Source organism: Typopeltis vanoorti, chromosome 4 (genome assembly GCF_054136105.1).
Source record: "Typopeltis vanoorti isolate ZY-2024b chromosome 4, IOZ_Tvanoo_1.0, whole genome shotgun sequence".
Taxonomy (NCBI): domain Eukaryota; kingdom Metazoa; phylum Arthropoda; class Arachnida; order Uropygi; family Thelyphonidae; genus Typopeltis; species Typopeltis vanoorti.
The window spans coordinates 18,089,967-18,108,538 of record NC_143552.1 but is presented as its reverse complement, the minus strand read 5'-3'; the positions used below and the strand labels follow the sequence as shown (position 1 = coordinate 18,108,538).

At 35.9% G+C, this 18,572-nt stretch overlaps 1 protein-coding gene across 1 annotated transcript in view; it reads left to right on the top strand.

Annotated features, from left to right (window-relative positions):
• LOC150107134 (protein Skeletor, isoforms B/C-like) overlaps positions 1 to 18,572 on the top strand; it is a 248,695-nt gene that overhangs the window by 15,828 nt on the left and 214,295 nt on the right. The window contains exon 3 of the mRNA XM_090391017.1: positions 563 to 635. Within this exon, the coding sequence (XP_090247143.1) occupies positions 563 to 635 (73 nt within the window). The remainder of the gene's footprint in view (positions 1 to 562; positions 636 to 18,572) is intronic.

The window sequence follows — 18,572 nt, the reverse complement described above, 5'->3', positions numbered from 1 at the left end:
CTAACAGAAGGTGGTATGGTTACTTAAACAACAGGAGAAGAAAGGGTAGCAAAACATGTATCTGATGCACGAGATGGCAGGAAAAAGACCCATTGGAAAAGATCTTAGTGGACTAGTGCAGTTATAAGTATTGAATTGCTATCAATCATGATTTTGATTGATAGCAGATTATTAATAATGTAAACTTAATCACGTGGTACTGTCATAATATCCCGTATTATTGGGGATACATCGGAAATTGATGTTGATGGGGAAAATGATTTAATATTGAAAAAATTTGGCCAAAGAATTCCAAATGATATTAACATTCTATACGCAGGGTGGAATTGAATGAACGCAAATTTTTTTCCAAGTGTTTTGATTTTTAAGGGGTGAACCAGGAATTTCAAGTGTGCTATTGCTGGAAAATGTGTGATGTGATATATAACTGTTTTTTTTTTTTTTTTTTTTTTTTTTAATGTATGTTTTGGTATATTATATCTGTAAAATTTTCTTGTGTGAAATTATTACTGTTTGATTACTGATAATTATTGTTAATGGTGTTCTGTGTACTTCTTTTTAGATACCTTCTTTTGGGCAGGCTCAACTGTTAGACCAAGCAATGTTGGCTTTATTGTTCCTGACGAAGAAGGAAAGTAAGAATCAGTAGTTAAAAAAATTTACTCAGTAAAGCTAAATAAAAGTTAGTATTATTGCTATTGCATGACACCTCTAAGGAGATCATTTTACTTTACTACACCCAACTTACTACCTGCCTAAAACACCAACTACACACAATGCTGCTGCCACCACCATCAATTATACACACAACGGCATCTACCACCTACTACCAATAGTCAAATTTATTTGTAGATGTAGATGCCAGCCAGGAGAACACCTGCAATTTACAAATGTGTAAATTGCAAGTGTTCTCCTGGCTGATTTGTCTGTATGTGGGATGAAAAACCAGTTTTCCAGGGGGGGGGGGGACCCTGCTATCTTCCTGTGAGATCAGCTAAACTCACCTTCAATTGAAAAAGTCCACATAAAGATTCAATTCATTATGACAAGAATCAAACTTAGGTGCTTACCAGGTGTACGAAGAATGAAGGTGTACCTTCATTCTTCCAATTGTGCCTTGGAGGCATTTTAGTTGAAATATTGTCGAGTTTGTTAATTGATTATATTTGTTTGTTTGCTTTGGAAAATATATGCTTGAATTAAGGCATTAATTCATTTCTGATAGATTTCCTATGTATTATGTAGTCTATGTGGTAAATTTGTAACATCATATAGGCCGTCTCATGTTGAAACAAAACCAGAAGTTGGTTACTTACTGTAACCAGCTTGCAATTAATTATTGTTCTCACCGTGTGTAGTCGTTTGTCTGTTCTGTATGTTATCCATGTTTGTTTTTATGTGTATGTGATGTATTATTATTATTATGGGTACCTACATGGAGTCCATAGACTCATAGCAGGAAGTCCAAGAACATTATCACTATCATTTGCACAATACTCATCGTATTTTACTTTGAACTTATTTGCCGACAAAGCATATACAGCTGACTGGCAACTCATTCACCACTCTCTAAGCCAGTGGTTCTTAACTTGTGTTCCGCAAACTGGTTATAAGTTTCCGCCATTGAAAGAAGTCACATGACACAGTTCTAAGTGTAATTAATACATCAAGTTGCGAATTTTCCTTACAAGAAGAATAATAATAATTGGTTACCTTATCAACGGATCGTACTCTAAAAATTAAATAGATCCAGAGCTCAAGTGCCTCTGGATCTATTTGGTTCCACATCTCCAAGAAACTCAAGTGACCAGGTGAACAGTGGTGCTGCTTCTATGAAATATTAATAGCATTTTCAAAATCTAATTCAGAGTTGTATGTTTAGTAGAGGCTTCTAGAAATTGCAAAAGAGAGAGAGTGCAAACGTTTCATCTGAGTTTGCAGTTGAACAAGGTGTAGCTGAATACTTTCTTTTAATGTTACACAGTGATCAGCATTCATTTTATACAAATTATGGACTCTACATCAGTGTTATAAATAATTATTTTAATTTCCCGACGTTTCGACTTTCATATTAAGGTCATTATCTGGAGCACACACACACACACACACACACACACACACACACACACACATATATATATATATATATATACATACAGAGACAAGCTAAATTACATTTCAAGTATGCTGAAGAGACAGTGATTTGATTATCGGTTATTCTACTGGCCTGACCTCTAGTGAAAATAAAATAAAATTACAATAAATAAATGAAATGAAATCAGTTTACTATATCAAAGCTATATTCAATTTAAGATAACATCAGAGAAACATTCATATAAATAGTTTTGTTACAGTGAAAATGATGTCCTAATTTAACATGGCAATTGTTATATTAGATTTAGGATCCTGGATTACCTATGGTTCTATTTAAAATTAACTCTTAGGGAGAAAGGTTAAGTGGATAGAATATGTGCCTTCCATATGCTTGGGATTTTTAGACCATCATTATTGTTAAGATTAGGGTGATTGATAAGAATCTCACAGGCCTCCTTAAATTTACGTTCATACGATGTTTTGGTGTCATGTAAACAACAGGTGCTTTTCCAGTCAATTCTATGTAAAGTGATCAGCAAGACCAGCTTGACCATAGTTATTATATTTGATGTGTCGTTTATGTTCCTTTTTTCTGATGGGAATTGTGCGTTGTTTCCCCTATATAGGCCAAATTATAAGTGCAATGAATACGGTATACTCCAGGGTGGGCCAGTGAAGGGAGCAAATTTTTGGATGAGTTGAGTAAATTTACATGGAACATTTTCAGCAACGTGCTCTAGAATCCTCTCCTTAAAAACCCAAGTCTGGCTCTTAGATATTTGACAATGTTTTTGCTATCTGGCCCCGTGGCCATCAGACGGTAGACACTTTCCTCAGCCACCTAAACAAACAACAGAAACGCATACAATTGAGATTGAAAAGCAGAACACACACTTCCATTTCTAGATACATTTGTCACACATCTTCCTTCTGGCAGTCTTTTCTTCTGGAAACTGGCCAATACATACACAAAAACTCCTACCACCACCACCCAACACAAAAACTAAGTTTTAAAAGAGGTAAACCGTGAGTAGACATGTCGATACAAAATAAATAACGGAAAAAACTCACGTAGAAAGATTATTTAATAGTATAATTTTCGCCTGTGTGTCACAGGCATCTTCAGTACATTAAGCTCAAAATTAAACACTAGCTGACAATTCCAAAAAGCACCACCTAAGTAGCTGGTGTAAGATAACTAAAATGATCAATAACTTTCCTAAAAAAAAAAAAAAAAAAAAAAAGTTATTGACCCTTTTAGTTATCTTACACCAGCTACTTAGGTGGTGCTTTTTGGAATTGTCAGCTAGTGTTTAATTTTGAGCTTAATGTACTGAAGATGCCTGTGACACACAGGCGAAAATTATACTATTAAATAATCTTTCTACGTGAGTTTTTTCCGTTATTTATTTTGTATCAACACAAAAACTACAGGTCATTAATACACTTAAAAAACAGGGCTTTAAAGATTTGTTCCAATGAACAAGCACTTAAAGATGAATTAAAAGTTATCAACAATACCTTCCTAAAAAATGGTTACAGCCAAAATACTATCAACAAAATTCTGTACAAGACCTCACTTAAAAATAAACAAGACTACAATAAAACTGTAACCATTCCATACATTTAAGGGATATCAGACAAAATAAACAGAATACTACAAAAATACAACTTTAACCTTCCAAACGGCCAGGACGTCTATAGACGTCCAACTAAATCTGGATATGTTTCAGCCAACCTGTTTAAAGAACCAGGATAAGAAGTGCCATTTGACCATCCTGTCCATTAGAAGGTGTGATAAACCCTCATGCTGAAGAGAACGGTTAATCGGATTATCTCATGCTCGTAGCTACCTCTCAGTTGCCTATAACAAGAAACACGCATCCTTGTTCTATGCTGGTCAACTGGATTTTAATTATATAGGATAGACTAAAAATAGAGAAATTATTTATATTTTTGTTTTCTCTTTTTATTGTACAATACAATTTTAATGTCTGGACAAAATAAAGGTCTTGCATAATTTCTTCACTTAAATATTGCCTTACCTTGGAGAACCAATTTCATTTTTAATTTTTTTGCGCTAATTTTTTTCTAATCGCTTTCTAGACAAAACATTTTTCTTTGTTCTGGAAGAAATTAATTCACAATAATTATTTGAAATATTCTTTTAAAAAATAAAATAAAATAAAATAAAATAATAATATAATCGGGAACATCGGCTGCCGACGTTCCCGATTATATTATTATTTTATTATTGTATTTTTATTTTTGTACAAAACCATCGAAATCGAATAATACTTCACAGATTTCCTTTAGGACACGCTGGAGCAACTTTGCTTTATAGAGAATAACGTGAAATTCTTTAATCATATCACTAAATTTTTTCTTTATGTTATATAGTAATCTACTGTTCTTTGTACTTTCACTTTCTTGGTTTCCCTGTATAATTGGTCATTACAAAATGAAATTAACAGTTATAGATATTTACTGCATAATTCAGATATTTTATTCTCCAGTTTTTAAAGTAAGCGATACATTTGCTTATTTTTATCATTCAAAATATGTATATCAAATGCATCAAATGTGAAATTTCATTTCCTTTCACAATACAAATGAACTTTATTTCGACTTTGATAGCATGCCCCCCCCCCCTCGTTGCAACATTACCAGACACCTGAAAGCTGTTATGAAACATAGGTACATTTTTTATTTCATTCGTGATTTTCCATAATAATTGTTCCACATAACGTTTAATTTTTTTCGACACAGAAACTAAGTTTTGATTATTATAAATTTGCAAATTATAAATAAGAAAATATACATATTATTTCCCTATTATTATAAATCAGGAAGTTATGTGATGTTGGCTAATAGGGGAAATTAATATTTATAAACACTGTCATCCTACAAATGCAATATCAGAATATGCTTCAAATGTCTGCTAATCAATCAGAAAGATGGAAAAACAGAACAAGGAATTTCTGTCTGTAAAATATTCAGTTATTGCACGAGGTACTTTCGTGTGCTGCCTTTTTTGATCTGGTTCCCAGTGGTGTGTGTGTGTGGGGGGGGGTAATCTCCGTTAGTCTACAACTTGTTACTGGGCAGAAAGGAATATTAGAAAGTATACCCAATATACAATTCATTTGTGAGATGGCAAGCAAGAGCAGCAGCAGCAATAGCAGTAATTTTTTTCAAGATAATTATCAAATAATTTAGAATTTTTCGATAATAAAAGTGAAACTTTTATTATCGAAATTTAAATAGAAATTTAAAGTAGTTATGCAACTCGGTTCCAGGACAGGAGAGGGCGGGGAGTTGTAGTAAAAAATCCTAAAAATGAGCATAAAAATGATCACTATAAATAAAGAAATCATTTTTGGCATAAATGCTTCATCAGCCTATAAAAGAAATGTCAGTTTTACTGTGTTAGGATATCTCTGAACAACAGAAAACGAAACAAGACATTCTTGCTTGAGGCAATTTAGTGCGACTTCTAGGAAACTTTCTGTCTTGTGTTTCTCAAAAGAGTAATCTAAGACTTTTAGCTTTTCCTCTAGGTAAGAGGATTATTGTCTAGCATTTCTAAGACGTATTTCAGAAATAGCAATCAGCAGAAATAGAAGTAGTAATATTTAGATTTTTTTTAAAAAAAAAAAAGAAACAGAAATAACACAATTGAAATTTCTTTGTGTGGGTATTTACATGTTGAAAATACAACATAGTATTTCTAAATCTTGGAATAATTTCAGCAGACCGCTGATTTCAGATTCAAAGAAAGAGTACAGAATTAGAAGCTTCGATATACAACAATATTATTGCTTTTTTCTTTTGTCAAAATGGTAAACTGAAATAAGAGATTTTGAATACCGTCTGAAAGCTTTCAAAGCTATAGAAATTTAAAGTAGTTATGCAACTCGGTTCCAGGACAGGAGAGGGCGGGGAGTTGTAGTAAAAAATCCTAAAAATGAGCATAAATTTTTAATCATTCCATACAGGATATCCTTCCTATTATATTTTCAACATATCTACAGTGGTTAAGCACTGGATATTATAGTAATGTGCATCCTACAAAAAACAAACAAAAAAAAAAACTTGCAATTTTCAGCAAAAGAAGAAGGCGAAGAGTCTCTGATAAAATACCATTAGGTATAAATTTTTGATACTAAAAAAGATACGATATCGGAAACCGAGTAATGCAGTTTATAATCATTTGTTGAGATCATATTCATAAAAAAAAAAAAAAAAAAAAAAAACCCCAATCGTTCCTGAAATTGAAATGTGACAATCCATATAAAGGTGTTTTGCAAAGAAAGAAAGCAAAATGTCATATTTATTTCACTAAATGTTATTTACAAATATAAATATTTGACAAAATATTTTAAATGTAAACAAACATTTGAAAATTCGCAAAAAAGAATCTGTATATATATATGTCAGTAAAATGGAGGAAATTAACTATTACTAAAGTATATTCATTGCAAAGGCTGATCTATGGTCATTTCAGGATTGATTATTTATTTTGGCAGTGTGAAACTTCTATTTTTGGAAAGAGACACAAGAAATAAATTGTTTTCAGCAAAAAAAAAAAACGATCAAATATCCAAGTACAGTGAAGAAAATTCGAAGTAACAGAGTACATGTAAAGACAAGTGACACAAGTCGCTCGACCACAGTTAATCCTCTAATAGCGCTCAAATCACCGTTAAGGGATTAACAGCGGAGGAGGGTAAATACTTGATAAAAGATAGAATGTCGATGAAGTTTTGATCCATGAAAAAGTCTGGGGTAGTCTTGCTATTTCATCCACCTTAACCGGTAGGAGGGTTAAAGCCACCTTTTAAACCTCCTGCAAAATTAAAGAACTTACTCAACTCATCCAAGGATCCACTCCCTCCACTGGTCCACCCTGTGGACCAGTGGAGGGAGTGGATCATTGCACTGTATTCATCACTGTATTCATTGCACCTGTAAATTGCCTTATATAGGGGAAACAGGACACACAATTCCTATCAGAAAAAAGGAACATAAATATCACGTTAAATATGATAACTATCGTTAAGCTGGTCTTTCTGATCATGTCCTGAACACTTTACATAGAATTGACTGGAAAAGTACCTGTTGTTTACATGACACCAAAACATGGTATGAATGGAAATTTAAGGAGGCCTGTGAGATTCTTATCAATCACCCTAATCTTAACAATAATGATGGTCTAAAAATCCCAAGCATATGAAAGGCACATAGTCTACCCACTTAACCTTTCTCCCTAAGAGTTAATTTTAAATAGAACCATCGGTAATCCAGGATCCAATCTAATATAACAATTGTCATGTTAAATTAGGACATTATTTTCACTGTAACAAAACTATTTATACGAAAGAATGCTTCTGTGATGTTGTCTTAAATAGAATATAGCTCTGATGTAGTTAATGGATTTTATTTCATTTATTTATTGTAATTTTATTTTATTTTCACTAGAGGTCAGGCCAGTAGAATAACAGTTGATCAAAATCATTGTCTCTTCAACATACTATATGAAATGTAATTTAGCTTGTCTCTGTATATATATGTGTATGCTCCAGATGATGACCTTTAATATGAAAGTCTAAACGTTGGGAAATTAAAATAATTATTTATAACACGGTTGTAGAGTCCATAATTTGTGTAAAACAAGCGTAGCTGAATACAAAAGCATTATTACAGCATTTCAGAGAGGTTTCGTGTAAAAAGATTCTATGGTGTTCTGTACATGAGCATGTGTAGAATGTTAAATGTCACTTGAGAAAGGATTCTTTTTATACCTTGTGCAGCTTGTTAAATACCTTGAACCTGGAGATCATATTCAGCAGCTGGAATTTTATCATTGACTCAGCATCAGTTATTGCTTTATCAACACATATTGTTCTGTGATGAAGCTTAGTGTTGTCATTCACAATTCATGTCTTGTTGTAAATGAATTGTGCCATTGTGGAAAGTGATTTTCAACATCATTATCATTTGTGTCAATATGAGATATGGTTTTGTCTTCTACAATCAGGTCATTTGTTTTTGTAGGTGTCGTCTTACAAGTAATACTCATATATAGTTTCTGCAAGTTGAATGATCTCTCGTGGCTACATGGCATTACAATACAATGGAACTCATCCATATTTTGACTGCTTGAAACACGTTTTGATAATTTCCCTGGCCAGTGGATGTTCCACAAAATTAGCTGCCAAGTCTCTAGAGCTAAAACATTAGAGTTTTTGGTAGGAGGCAGATGAAAGAATTAGGACAAAAGTGAAAATGCAGCATACATTGCTGCATTCATATTTTGCATGCTATAGTCCATATGAAGGAAAGTTGTAATGCAGTAAAAGTAAATATAGAGTTGTAAGCAGATGACATAATGATAAAAAATAGTTATTGAGTGATAATACATTACATAATCATCATCATGCGTATCAAGGATTTAGGCCTAGCATGGCCTGTTCCGGCCTTAGAAGTCATCGTTTAAGAGGACATCCTAGTTTTCTTTTTCCTAATGACTTGTACTTTAAGGCTTGTTTTGGTAATCTTTCTCTTGTCATTCTTTAAATGTGTTCCATCCATTTATGTTTATATGTTTTAAAATTTTTTCTATTATTGGTTCATGGCATTACATGTACTTACAATACAATGGAACTCATCCATATTTTGACTGCTTGAAACGCGTTTTGATAATTTCTTGACATTACATAATGTAAATTAAACTTGCCAAGATATTATATTATTGCTCATCATCATCATCAAATTCCTGCCATGTACCCTCAAGGGGTGTACAGAATATGATAGTACTACATGAAAAAAAATTATATCATTACTAACTTCCTATCTACAATTTCTGCCAAATCAGTCTGTTACTTGTTTTGCTAATTTTGCTGGGTCGTTTTGCAGCCAACCTGGCAGAGAACACTTCTTTTGCTAATCTTTCTTCGCCCATTCTGTTTAAGTGACCATACCACCTGAGATTAGCTCTGCTAACGCATTCCTAGATGCTGACAATGTCAAGTTCTTTCCTAATATCCTCGTTTTTAATATGATATTGCCATTGATGCCTCTGTTCACGCCTATAATCTTTCTCAGGACTCGCATATCTGCGGTCTCTAGTCTGGTCAAGTGTTTTACTTCTGACTCAGCTCTCAGATCCATAAGTTAAAACTGGTTTGAACACTGTCTTGTATACAGGCTAATTTAACGTTCCGACTAATTTTTCACTTATTCCATATGAATTTATTCAATTGACTTCCTACCATACCAGCTTTGCTGATTCTGTTGTCTATTTCTATATTTAATTTACCATCTTCAGTAAAAATCGTGCCTAAGTAGCTGAAATGTTTTACTTGTTCCACAGGTTCTCCATTCACAACACAGTTGACATTTTCAATGATTCTGCCTATTTTCGTTGTCTTTGTCTTTTTATTGCTGACCTTCATACCATATCTATTACAACAACTATTCAATTTAGTCAGAGAATCTTGCAGACTTGTAGCGGATTTATTTAGAAGTATAACATCATCCGCATAAAGCAAAGAGCTGACATTAACATCTCCAATTTTGATATCAGGTTTAATACCACTTTCCTTCATAATGTGATCCATATAGATAATGAATAACAGAGGGGATAATGTACAACCTTGTCTCACACCAGATTTAACATTAAACCATCTTCCTGTATTTCCTTCAATTCTAACTGCTGACTTACAACTCAAATAAAGACTAAGTATTGCTTGATATAATGCCCCATTTGTACCATATAACTGTAGCGTATTGAATAGCTTCTCTCTTGGCAACTTGTCATATGCCTTTTCCAAATCAACCAACCTTAAATACAGATCTCTGTTATATTCCCATGCTTTCTCGACTATTTGTCGTAAAGTGAAGATCTGATCCTGACAGCCTCTATATCGCCTGAATCCAGCTTGTTCTTCACCAAGCTTTTCTTCCACAATTCCTCTCAACCGTCGTTTCTCAAGTATACTTGCATAGATCTTGCCAGGAACACTCCATAGGGAAATACCTCTGTAATTCACACATTCAGTTTTATTTCCCTTTTTATATATGGGTACTATGAGGGCTCTACTCCAATCATCTGGAATTCGTCCCTCTGTCCAGGCTTTCTGAACTATGCAGTGCAGCCACTGTAAGACTCTTATACCACCATACTTCAGCATTTCTGGTCGAATATCATCTACTCCTGCCTTTCCACATTTCAAACCTTTGATGGCTTTTTCAACTTCAAGTATGGATATGTATTCCTGACTGCATGTCTGGTCAGTGTTTTTTACCACTGTGCTGTCATCACTGCTTGTTTTATTTAACAGGTTTTCAAAGTAATTACTCCATACTTCAAGGATATTTGTTTTTTCCCATTTTCGTGTCACCTTTATCATCTCTAACTCCTTTTACAGCACTCTTTCCTCCATTCCTAAGTTTCTTCAACAACCTCCAGAATATTTTTTCACCTTCTTGATATTTATTTTCTATATTCTTGCCAAAGTCCTCCCATGACTTTTTGTTTAGCTAGTTTTACACAGTGTTTAGCATTCTTGCATTTGTCTCTGTATTCTGTAAGAGTAAAAGCTGACTTATTTGCCAGGAACTTTTGATATGCTTTCTTCTTTTCCTTCACTGCCTCTTTAACTTCCTGTGTCCACCAGGGGGTTCTGATTTTTTTATCCTTGCAGACAACCTCACCACATGCCTCTCTGGCAGAATCAATCAATGTTTTCTTCAGAGTTTGCCACTGAATCTCCAAGGTTTGATTCCTGTTCTCAAACTTTTTCATTTTTTCTTCAATAATCTTTGTGTATTTTAGTCTACGGTTCACATCTGAGAGCTGCTCAACTTTTATTTGCTTTAAAACTATCTTACATGTTATTCTTTTCAATATGAAATTCAATTTTATCCTGCTCAAGACTAAATAGTGATCACTTCCAATTTCAAATCCTCTGTACACTCTGGTGTCCTGCACCAGAGAGAAAACATCACTATCAACAATAACATAGTCATTGAGACTTTTCTTATTCCTTGCCTCTTCTCCCCATGTGAATTTGTGCACATTTTTATGTTGGAACATGGTGTTAGTAATAACCAGCCCATGTCCCGAGAAGAAATCCAACAGATATTTGCCATTATTATTAGCTTTGCTCATTTCTCCAAATTTTCCCAAAATATTTTTGTATGTCTGACAATCATTTCCTACTCTGCTATTTAGATCCCCAACAAGGACCAACTTTTCCTTTTTCATTGTGTCAGTTGCTTTTTCTAAAACCTCAAAAAATGCCTCCACTTCTACCTTAGTAGAACCTTCTGTGGGACTATGGGCACAAATAAGTCTCATTGTCCAGTTCCCCATTCTCATATTTGCTCACATCACTCGACTTGAGACTGACTGCCATTCAAGAAGATTAGCGTCATATTTTGTGTTGAATACTATGGCTACTCCTTCTTTTCCTTGATTGTCATTGCCTGAATATAACATTTTGTATTTATTGCTCAGAAAGATCTCACCAGTTTTTGTCTTTTTTGTTTCAGTCATCCCTATTATATCGATCTGGTACTTATCTAATTCCTCAGCTAGCTCCATTTCTTTGCCATTCAGGCTTCTTATGTTGATAGTACCGATCTTTAACTCTGGTGATGTTGAGTTGAGGTTTGTTTTCAGATTTGTTCCAGTTTACCCTGGTTCACTGTATAGGCCTTATTTATTTCATGCTGGGCGATGCCCCAGCCTGCATGAAATTTTGTCATGTCGTACCATCATTTTTTATTTTGGTTTAACCAATAAGAACACAATTTGGTCAGCTATATCCCAAATTGCCAACCCATCCTCGTTCGTTCAGTATCCAAGTAGATACCCAACAGAGTGTACCATGAGAAGGTGAGGATTGGACATTAGGCCAGAATCAGAGGTAAATATTTATCCTTTGGAGAGCGTAAGAAGGAATTTAATTTCTGAGCTGCACTGGACTGAAAGAAACATATAGCTTAACTTGGCATAGAGGTCTTGCAATTCTCTCTAACACTCCCTTTTACATATGGAATGGAAATTCCAGAAATTTCTTCTTTAGAGGAGGATTTGGATGAAGGCGAGAATTATTAATCATTTTCTTAGTTACTTTGGTATTGTGTCTGTTAGAGATGAAAGCAATTTTGATAACAGACAGTTCTTTCTTTAAAAAGAGACACAATAGAACACACTTTATGTGTATGATGTCCAAAGTTTTAATCACGCCATATTACTGATAAGGGTGATGATGATGATGTGAAGCAGCGTTAATGTATTTTCCATTATAAGTTTTTGTTTACAGAGAATATAAACTGCCGTTTGGTTGTTTTATAATGTGAATGTCCAGGAATGGGTCACGATTGTTTTCTTTTTTTTACTTCGAGGGTAAGTTTCATTCTGGTTTTTATTTAATTTTCTCCAGACATTTATGAAAGTCCAACAAGGAAGAGTTCTATATAGCAAAATCATCAACATGTCTGTACCAAATAGAAGGTTTTAGGAGAAAAATATTATTATTATTATTATTATTATTTAGGCCTCCATAGAATCAAAAGACTCATTGCAGGAGGTCCTTCCTAGAAAACACAGTCTATCAAGGTTCATCGTTGGAGGTCCCTCTTGGGAAACACAAAGTCTAACTCATTGACCGTTCTCGCTCTCCCCACTCTGTCGGGCAATGCATTCCATGGTTCAACCACCCTCCATGCAAAGAAACCTCTCCTCACCTTTTTTTTTCGTAACTTCCTGGAATGGCCACATTGTCATCACTCCTTCCTGCTGTTCAACCAAGTTGAAGAACGCTCCAGTGTCAACCCTGTAACTGCTTCTCAACAGTTTAAAAGTCTCAATCATATCATCTCTCTTTCTTCTATCCACCAAACTCTGCAGTCCATATTCCCTCAGCCAATCCTCATAATTAACATTGTACAGTCCTGAAACTGTCTTTGTTATCTGCCTTTGTACCCTTTCCACAGTTAATTTATCCCCTTCAAATTCTGGCCAACAAATCTGAGAACAGTAGTCTAAGTGTGGTCTGATCAGGTCTTATACAATGGAATGATAACTCTTTTATCTCTGCAGGTCAGCGTCCTTCTCATCATTGCAGCAATCCTCTGTGTTACCTTCACCACCTTTGCAATATGTCCCCTAAATTTCAGGTTTCTATCAATCATCAACCCCAGATCTCTTGTCTCCCCTACTTCCTCCGGTATAGCTCCTCCAATAGAGTATGAGCATCCCATCGATGTGTCTCAAACCTCAAGACCTTACATTTTGCTGCATTAAACTGACACCCCCAATTCCTTTGCCCATCTGTCTAGCTTATTCAAATCCTCTTCCAGGGCTACCACATCTGCACTATTACTAATAACCCAACCCAGCTTCATATCATCTGCAAACAACTGAATATTCCCCTCCAATCCACTGACAATGTCATTGATATAATGGTTAAACAATATAGGTCCAAGTACTGAGCCCTGTGGGAGCCCACTTGTAACCCTCTGCCTCCTTGAAACTGCCCTACCATACACAACTTTCTGATACCTATCGGACAGTCAATCCCAGTAGTTGACCAACCTGGCATCCAAACCCATGTGTAGCAACTTAAATATCAGCTTATCATGTGGCACCCTGTCAAATTCCTTCGCTAAATCGAAGAAAATGGCAGTATATGCCTTTCCCTCATCTACTTCTCTTGTAACTTTATTATAAAAGGCTAGCATATTACTAAAACAAGAGCGCCCCTTCACAAATCCACGTTGACTCTCACAGATAACATTACCCTCATCTGCCTAATGCTGTATACGGTTCCTCACTAATTTCTCTATGATCGTAACTACTGATGACACACAAACTGGCCTATAATTAGACACATCCAGTCTGCTACTGTCCTTATGCAATGGCACTATCTTACCTTCCATTCTCTGGGCACCTTTTCCATAGCCAGATCAAAGGAGCTGTTAGTTCTTTAGCACATTCTCTCAAAACTTGTGGTGAAATTCCATCCAGTTCCACAGCTTTACTGACATCCAGATTACTCAGTATTTGGAACACACTCTCCTCCTGCACCTCTAAACCTCGAACCTGCCCTATCCCTCTAGTATTAAAATTTACTCCTCCAGAATGAAATACTACAATAAAGTGTTCATTGGACAATTCCACTATGTCCTCTGCATCAGTCACTCTATTCCCATTTCTATCCCACAATGTCATTCTTCAATAATCATTTCTCGTCCTACTGGCCACATAGCTAAAAAATTCCCTAGGATTTTCTTTGGATCTTAAGACCAATCACTTCTCATATTCCAGTTTTGCCTTCCTTACCATACTAGTCACTCTCCTGCCTTGTGTCTCGTATTCTTCATGCATTTGCTCTTCACCTGTCTCCTTATATCTCTTCCATAACCTCTTTTTTGCATGCAGTTGCTGTTTAATATTGTTTGTCATCCACTTTACTCCAAATTCTCCTCTTCACTTGTGGAATACAGCTTACTATTGCTGCTAACAAATATTCTTTCACAATTTCCCAAGCACTAATGATATCCCAGCCTTCCAATTCCTCCCTCCATTAAACTTCCCCATCCCATCTCTATGATACTCCTGCATGTCTATTCATCTTCAAATCAAAACCACATGGTCACTCTCTCCAACTGGTGGGAGAGATGTCATCTGAATTATTATCAACTCTTCTGATGCTATGATCAAATCGAAAACTCTTGTTCCCTCTATTACATCTTTCCCAAGACATTTGTCCCTCAAGAATTCTAGAAATTCCATTCCCTTATTGCTACATTAATCTTTCTCTCCCCAATTTATACTGCTCTAGTTACAATCTCCCATAACAATCATTCTTCTTGCACTTGCCAAGCTCAACTGTCTAAACATCTCCTGGTTCCCGCCCTTTGTGCTCCTTGGTTTGTAGCAACACCCCACTAAATATCCTGTCTTGGTCACTTCTACTCACACCATATGCTTTCAAAATCATTTGTGTCACTGCCTTCCAAAGCCTCCACTCTTAGAGGGCCTAAGTCATCCTTTATCATAAGCAGTACTCCACCACCACGTTTTCCTATCCTGCCGAAAAATGCTGTACCCTGCCATCTCAATTCCGGTTATTATATCATCCTCCGTCAACCACGTCTCAGATATCCCAATAATCTTTGACCAGGTTGATGCTATCAGCGCCACCAGTTCATCTCCTTTATTTCTGATACTCCTGGCATTAGTATAAAAAACATAAAAATGCCACTGTTTCTATATCCAGCATTATACCCTCTAGACTCTGCTGGGCTCAGCATTATCTGATGTTGTCCCCCCTCCCCTTCTCCCAAGTACCCATTCCCACAAGAGGCCACCCCTGCTGCCATCCACCCTGGGCATTCTAGTTTCCCTGCATTGACACACTGAATCGTTCAGAACAGCAATCTCTCCAGATGCCTATGTCCTTCCTCATTCAAATGGAAGCAGTCTCTCTCATACAATTCCTTTCTGTCCTCAAATGCCCTCGAAGCATCCACATATTCCAATCTTCTCTTCTAACACATTCTAGCTATTATGTTATTCAGTAGTACTGCTCTTCTGCTCAGCTCGTCACTATCATACCTAGGCAACACGCACGCTATCTTTCCTCTCTGCGTCTTCTTTCGTACAATCTCAAGCAAGAATCTCATCTCTCACTGCCCAATTTACGTTACCTCTCAAGTCATTTGTTTCTACCATCACAATCATATCATCCACCCGTTCACCCCTCTTAATTGCCATAGCCACACTTTCTATCGTTCCTCCAGGCAAACACTCCTCACGCATCCTATCTTGAACACCACGGATCATTGAGTCCCCATACATTACACCTCTTACCACCCTGTTCCTCGATTGCTCACATGCATTTCTCACTCTCTCTCTCTCTCTCTCTCCTCTAACACTTTTTCTCTGTGTTCCCCTACTTACCTGCCTTCCTGACATCACTCTATCCCTGGTTCCAGTGCTCCCTCACCTTCTTCTCATTCCCTCTCTCCTACTGTTTCCATTCTCTTCTCTTCTGTTATTCCCATATCTCTCCTCTTCTATCATTCCCATAACTCTCTCTCATTCCCTCTCTTCTACTGTTCTTATTCTCTCCTCTTCTATCATTCCCTCTCTTCTACTGTTCCTATTCTCTCCTCCACTATCATTCCCATAACTCTCTCTCGCTTCTACTCTAATTTGCCTTGCATTCGTCTCTTCCATTCACCTAATCTCATCTTTTACACTTCTCATCTCGTTCTTTAGACATTCCACCTGCTCTTTCAGCTCATATATCTCTATGCAAGTCAGCTACTCTTATTTGTCATTCATCCTTCCAATTGAGACCATCTTTAAAAACTTCACAATCCTCTCTTCTACTGTTCCTATTCTCTCCTCCTCTATCATTCCCATAACTCGCTCTCACTCCTATTCTAATTCGCCTTGCATTTGTCTATTCCATTCACCTAATCTCATCTTTCACACTTCTCATCTCATTCCCTAGACATTCCGCCTGTTCTTTCAGCTCATCTATCTCTTTCTCTCTGCAAGTCAGCCACTCTTATTTGTCATTCATCCTTCCAATTGAGACCATATCTGAAAACTTCACAATCCTTCAACCTTTCCATACTCCTCATTCTCATCATTTTATTCATATTTCTCTCGCCATTCTCGCACTCTATCATACCACTCATCTCTCTACGTGGAGAATTTCTCGCCTCTGACTCATCAAAGTCAGTTATAGTCATCCCTAACTCACCAAGTTCCTCCCATTGCCTGCATTTTGTATGTATTTCTCCTTCTCTCACCTGCCACGTATACAACCGCCAGGACACATACATTCCACAAGTCCCGTATGCTACAAAATCCCGTATGATATGACGCAAAATGGAGTCCTTAAATGGGGGGAGGACTTGGCTATATGCCATTTGCAATTTTAACCTCCGCTGCCACCATTATTCAAAATAGTGTCGAGGAACTATTACAACTAAACACTAAATAAGTATAAGGGAGTATAACTATATAAGTAAAAGTACAAACAAAACATTTAAGTATACTAAATATAAATAAAATAAAACTAAATAATGAAATCTTATGTTAACTTTGTTTTCTCTTCCACCATTATGCATCCGATTCCGACCCCGTCTTCTCAGTAACCAAAATACACAATATAGCGAGAACAACTAACTTCAAAAACAACCACTGAAGGACACTCGTATTCCAGAAAAACAACGTAGCACAAATCTTGACAGAAGTGAGACTATTCACCGATTAAAAAGCACTTTTTTCCGCATAGCTCAAATTCCTGCCACATTCTCCGGCGAACTCTAGTGCCCTCAACCTCCAATGCTCATATGCTGTTCAAATCATTCCATATAATTGTTAGAGTTGGTGAAATAGTAGATCCTGCTATTTATAAAGTTTGTTTTGACAGGAAAATAATCAGCATTTATTTATTTATGAACCAGCTGAATAATTTTACAATATCAGGAGGAAAATCATTATGTAATAAGTATTGTATCTGCAAGAGGCAAACAGATTGGGAAGAAGATCTGTTAGATGAAGTTCAATCTCGGGATGAAGACACCATCACAATGTTAAGGGTTCATCACTAGACCTTCCCGACTTTGTAGTCTTCCTGAGATACATAAAGAAAATGTAAGAAAAGATATTTTCCTGGCATGAGTGTTATTCTTGTACAACTGTTTTTATCATCATAATGTATTAGTGCAAGCTATGTGTGCTTTGCATAGACAAGAATATTGTGTATTGATGACAGGGGTAGCATTTTTAAGTATTGTCAATATGGATTGTAGATTCTTGAGTAACTACTTTACCAAGTATGTGTCTGCTTACTTTTTTCCCCATTAAAATCATAGCTGTATTTGACAACTTCAGACAGCCATTACTATGCTATTTTAGGTATTGAACACTTGTTCATGTTGTTATCTCCCAAAGTTATATATATTCTTCTGGATTCATACTGTATATAACTTATTGGATACACATGTTCCCAGTCAATTTGTTGATGAAAGTCATGATATCATCATCAAATTCCTGCCATGTACCCTCAAAGGGTGTATAGGATATGATAGTACTACATGAAAACTTTACATCATTACTAACTTCCTATCTACAATTTTCCTCCAAATCAGCCTGTTACTTGTCAAGAGTCCAACATGTCAGATCTTATATTTCTATCATCTAAGGCACTTTGTACTGTATCAATCCACCTATATTTTGGTCTTCCTGTGGGTCATTTTCCTGCCAACCTGACAGAGAACACTTCTTTTGCTAATCTTTCCTCGCCCATTCTGTTTAAGTGACCATACCACCTGAGATTAGCTCTGCTAACGCATTCCTGGATGCTGACAATGTCAACTTTTTTCCTAATATCCTCATTTTTAATATGATATTGCCATTGATGCCATCTGTTCTCACCTCT